This window comes from Colletotrichum siamense (genome assembly GCF_013390195.1).
Source record: "Colletotrichum siamense strain Cg363 chromosome Unknown KSG_Cg363_contig12, whole genome shotgun sequence".
In the NCBI taxonomy this organism is placed as follows: Eukaryota; Fungi; Ascomycota; class Sordariomycetes; order Glomerellales; family Glomerellaceae; genus Colletotrichum; species Colletotrichum siamense.
The window spans coordinates 505,308-510,556 of NW_023501025.1; the positions used below are offsets into that span (position 1 = coordinate 505,308).

The following is a 5,249-nucleotide window of genomic DNA, read 5'->3' on the forward strand; positions in this document are numbered from 1 at the left end:
GTATTCACCGGAAGAATGCATTGACACGAAGGACTGCTACGTCCCGCAACACTTTTGCTTCGGAGTGACCGTGGGGGCGGATGCAAGATGTTGAATAGGTATCGAGAAAGTAGTGGGAAAGGAGGCCGAGCAAGAGATCGAGAAAGCGGGCAAGGGAGAGTTCGAGGACGAGATTGAGGAAGACTCCAAGGAAAGGTCAACGAAGAGATGAAATACAGGTAGCGGCGGCAGGATTACTGGGTCCCTTTCCATCGAGCGTGGTCTAAGAAATCAATCAGTACTGTGTGCGAATAAGGAAAGAATAATATATGGAGGGCAGCCCACTCAGTTGAGAAACTTCTTGCTGGCAACTTTGGCATTCGCAGAACTGGTCGCTTGATCGTTGGATGGGTGGCGACGATGGCCTTTGCAGTGCCACGCATGCTCGGTGCCGAGTCCTGGGCAACGCTCTGCTGCGTCGGTAGACTCCGCTCAGCAATCTGGGAATGACGCCTCGATCGGCCAGCTTCCAGTCACAGCGTACGATAGGTATGTTGCCAGCTTCCGTGACTTCTTGCGCGGCGCGTCCGGCATGTGGTATTGGGTTTGTGTTGTGCCTCGTCTGCCCTGTCAGTGGTGAAGTCATTCGGGTGCGCGTGGGAAGGGAGAAAAACCGAACAAGGACAATTGTCAAGCAGGAAGAGCCAGGCCCGCATGTTCCCGTACCTTACCTAGCTGAAGCCACCTGCCTGCCTGCCTGCCTGCTTGCCTGCCTGAGCTTAGGGTCGTCCTTGGACGGACTAATATCAGCTGGGAAGGTAGCTGCCGACCTTGGAAACTATGAACCTGACCAGCGCCTGTCACAGCCATCCAGGTTACAGCATATTGGTTGAGTTGGGCAGTCACGCACTTACCCCACCTTCAAGGCTTGCCTTCCTGATGAGAAAATGGCTGCCTTAAGGTACCTAGTCTGAGAAGAAAGTCTCCCTTAGCAGGACCAAAGAGTGCACCCGCCGCGTTCGCTGGGATTGGCCCACAGGTTTGCGTGACGGCACCAAACACCTTTTGTGTGCCAGCTGTCGCAACCGGGCACAGTAGGGCGTGGAGGTGAAGCATGGGCTACTGGGGTGATGGACTTGGACAGCGGGTGCGTCATGCGTCCGCACAAGGAGGTCCCTTCTGCGAAGTTATCGACCACCTTCTGATTGAATCGGCAGCACTACCACTCAACTGTAAATCGGTAGAAGTCGGCAGTTGGCCACAGGAGACGTGCACATGCGTCAGTCTCTCCCACCCGGGCAGATTCTCTGCCCGGGTGGGAACAACGTTGGAGGAGCCAAAGCGGAGTCTATTGCCAGAGTGTCTGCATAAGAGAATGGTCGGGGCGGGGCGTCAGAGGCCTTCATCATGCGTGCATGACGAATCCATGTGCAACTACGTAGTATTGTCGCCGTGCAGGTGTTGGGCGGCGACAATGTGCAGGTGGCTGTTAAAACGGCGCCGAGCTGAGTGGGTCACCGAGAACGTGCGGATGAAGTCCTCCACTGCGAATAGCGAAGTTGCGACCGCGATTGCGACAGGTGCAGTGCAGTTGAGAAGTGGCACATGCTAGAACGTGTGCGCCTTTCACGACCTTTTGGGTGCATCGCTATCGCATCTCCCCGTCTGCAATCGCCTTGCAGGAGGTAGGTTCGATTTTCCACGACGCACCCGATCCAAGTCTTTTGGTCTTGGTGGGCATGCACTGGCTCCTCAGCCCGCGTGTCTGACGATGGTGGGTGGCGGGACTGCTTTCCCTCTGGCTTGCGCGAGGATTCCTGAACCGCGAAAGACTCCTAGCAGCGGGTCGTTGCACAAAAGAAGGTCGGTCGATCGGGTAAACGTGCACCTTCCAAGACATGCCGGCGCTGCGGCATCTAGTGCTGTGTGCGAGGGCGGAGCTCTTCGCGTATGTACAGTGACTGGATGGGCATGAATTCCGGCAACACCATTGCCCAGTCATAGACTGGCAAGGTGGCCCGAGCTCTCAGCAGTTTGGAGGACGAGGACGTCATCGCCTCTGAACCACGACCATACCGACGATGTGATCCGCCCAGGCTCAAGAAGAGGTCCGTAGAGCGCACTCAACGCGAACCAAGGCTAACGGTATCACAATTACGCAGACATCACATCGACGGAAGCAGTCCAATCATCCTCGATGTACCCCGAATGACATAAAACAATCGCCACGGCAATCGTCCACGAAGAAACCAAAGCCAAAACCATCGCGCAAAGGATCAGTTCGAAAACCGTCATGGGTGGAACGCGCCCTTGAACACGAAGGTATGTACTTCCACTCGATGTTCCAGAATCTGAGCCTGGGCGAAGTACACGAGAAATTGCGAGGGAAAATGCTGAGGCCGAGGGAAAGGATACTCCAGGGCGAAAAGTGCGGTCTGTGTTGCATGTTGTGTATGGCGAAGCGCTTGCTGGCGGTTCGTCCGGGACTTTCTGACCGTGGCCACTCCACACATGGGTCGGTCAGCTCATGTTGATCTGAATGCCTTTACCGTCCTTCTTGGGCATTGCTAGGGCAAGATCGAAGTCATATACGACATCGGCATCTGTTGTGTCGAATAGCCTCGTGTTACCCATGACTCTCAAAATCAGCGCCGCGACAGCGATAAAGAGTTCGCAATATGCTAGCCTGTTGAAAGTCCTGCGGTTAGCCGGGTGCCTGGACAGGGTAACCACAGACAAGAGGGCAAAGACGTACTGCATACCTAGACACTGTCGGGTACCCCTCCAAAAAGTGACGAGATACTGCTCAAGGTGCCTGTCTTTCCTCCCGTTTCTGAGAAGCCATCGCTTAGGGGCGAACTTGGCTGGGCCCGGAAACAGATGTTCATCCATGTGGACCAGGTAGGCCGACATGCCCATGACACACCCTCGGAGGATGACGTGAATGACGCTCACTGCTTGTGTCATCGCAGGAGGAGTCCACGTGCCCTGATACAGCACATCCTCGTCGGGAGCGATTTTGGGCAACCTCGACGAGAGCCCGTACATCAGTCGGAGCGTCTCCTTTATGACAGCGGTCAGATACAGCAGCTGTTCGAGAACGAACCAGTCAGCCAGCGCTTCCGGGTCCTTCACCACCGCTAACAGCTCAGCTCTTATCTTTGCTACGACGTCCGGCTTCTTCAGGAGATGGTGCGTGCAGAGACTGAGGACCGTCGCCGTTGTTTCCGTTCCAACGGCAAGAAAAACGTTCGCCTCGCCGGACAGTCGCTCTTCTGTCTTCTTCTCGGCCGGCAAATTTGACGATAATAGTAAGAAGAGCACAGTGTTTTGGCTCATCTGTAAACCAGCGTCACACGCGGCCTCGGCTCGTCGAACCAACAACGGCAATTTTACCTGCCACCAGCGTCAGCTAGATCCAGTCGAACGCGCGTGTGGCGTACTTTGGAGTGGGATGCCAGGGCTCCAACATTCTCGGAGACTGCGTTTATCACGCTCCTATCCACAGTCAGACCAGCTCGTGACGTGCGAGAGTCCGCTACATACATCGGGACGCGGTCTAAGAGCCAGGCCACGGACGGGAAGTGCCTCATGATGCGTATGAGATGGAACATGGCATAGACACCTTCTCTAAAGTGATCCAACCGAGTTGGTGGAGGAAGCCGAAGGGTTCTCCGAAGCAGTACTCGCTGATGATGTCGGCCGTGTGGTAACTGTATGCTGCGGCAACGTCTAGCGGGCCGTGTCCGCGGCGGGCGAGGAACTTATCGCAAAGCCTTTGCGCGGCGGCGTGGACCATACGTTCGAGCCTTTGTATCTGCGCCAGTGAGAAATTTCTGCTGGCTGCGGATGTGCGAGAGCGGTGGTGGTCATGGTTGACCGTGCCGAAGCCTCCTTGTCAATGCGGTCAACACCAGTCATATGCATGCCGTGCATGGCTTGCTTACCAGTTGGAGACTGCGTGTAACAAGATAGTTAGCCAGACGCCGATGACATGGTGCGGACCAGGGGCACATACTCAGAAGGGAAGGCGGCAACATATTTTGAGGAAGTTTCATAGCCCGAGGGTCCACAGTAGATAAGTCCAGTAAGAGCACTTCGGCCGGTGCTTCGTCCAGTAAGAAGATCGCAGTATACGTACCCAGGGGCCCGGAATAACAGCCTGCGCCGAACCCGACCGTAGCCGCCCATTGTGGCTCTCAGTATCGTGTTAAGGATGGCTTCGAGCCGGCAACATATTTCGCCTCTTCCCACCGCTGGCGTATAGAGTATTGATGAAATTGGGGTCGCTGCAGTGCACCTCGTCGGGGTTAATCCGGATGATGGGGCCTGCGGTGGTCAGCCCGAGACATTTTGTAGCTGCGACCACCTGCCGCCGTCGACGCTGCTCACCGTATGACTCGTGCACCCGCTTGACGAATTCATGCGTTTAGCGTCCTCATCGCACAATGTCAAACCAGATCTCTTGACAGAAGGTCGCTGCTGCGAGCTTTGGGCCAGGAATAGCTGCAAGTGGATGGCAAGTGATGCGACATGTTGCCAGGGCAGTCCCATACAGCCAACACAGTGCAATGACAGACTGTAACATATGCGTTAATGATGACCAGGCGCCCGACGCAGCGACGGAGAGACGTGACGTATTGCTTGGCCCCAACTCCTACAGTACTTGGGTCAACATCTGGAATAGAATAAGGTTGCAGCCCCGAGGACCACATCAGTGCTTCCGAGCCATATTTCGCTCCTGTCAGCAGCGAGCGGGTGTATGACTCCAGCAGATTGCAGACCCACAAGGATTCCGCTCATACCCTTTACTGTGCCATGTTGTAAAAGACCGATCAGTCATACAGCTGCTCCCCCAAGATACGTTTCTGATGCCGATGGCAAGAGCCACTTTTGCTCTGTGTTTGGGGAACAAGTAAGGGCGAAAGAGGGCCAAGCTAAATTTGTCGACAGCCTCTGCTGAGATCATCAGTGTGCGGTACGCTGGGAAATTAGGAGAAACGAAGTCGCCGACCATCGCCACAACTGTATGTTCGAGGCCGGCGCTTCTGGCAATACCACAGACCTTAGGGTTGGAGGAGCCTATTTAGACATCTGCTGCGACTCGCCCAATACGAGATTTGGTTAATACCAGCCCCAACGCACCGTAGACAGCCTTTTGCCTCGTGCGACGATCCACGGAAGGAGGACCGCCAGGAATCTCTCGCTGGGCAACGCGACTCGCGCCATTCGTCAATCAGCATCGCGCCACCCCCGAAGCACGGACTTGA

The 5,249-nt window shown here is 55.5% G+C and overlaps 1 protein-coding gene across 1 annotated transcript; it reads right to left on the reverse strand.

Annotated features, from left to right (window-relative positions):
- Positions 1 to 2,499: 2,499 nt before the first annotated feature.
- CGCS363_v015054 (Cyrochrome P450 monooxygenase) lies at positions 2,500 to 4,170 on the reverse strand (the record flags this gene model as incomplete). Its single annotated transcript, XM_036646903.1, has 6 exons — positions 2,500 to 3,375; positions 3,423 to 3,477; positions 3,526 to 3,609; positions 3,666 to 3,796; positions 3,927 to 3,936; positions 3,998 to 4,170. The coding sequence occupies 6 exons, from the start codon at positions 4,168 to 4,170 to the stop codon at positions 2,500 to 2,502; spliced, it is 1,329 nt and encodes a 442-aa protein (XP_036487883.1).
- Positions 4,171 to 5,249: the final 1,079 nt, after the last annotated feature.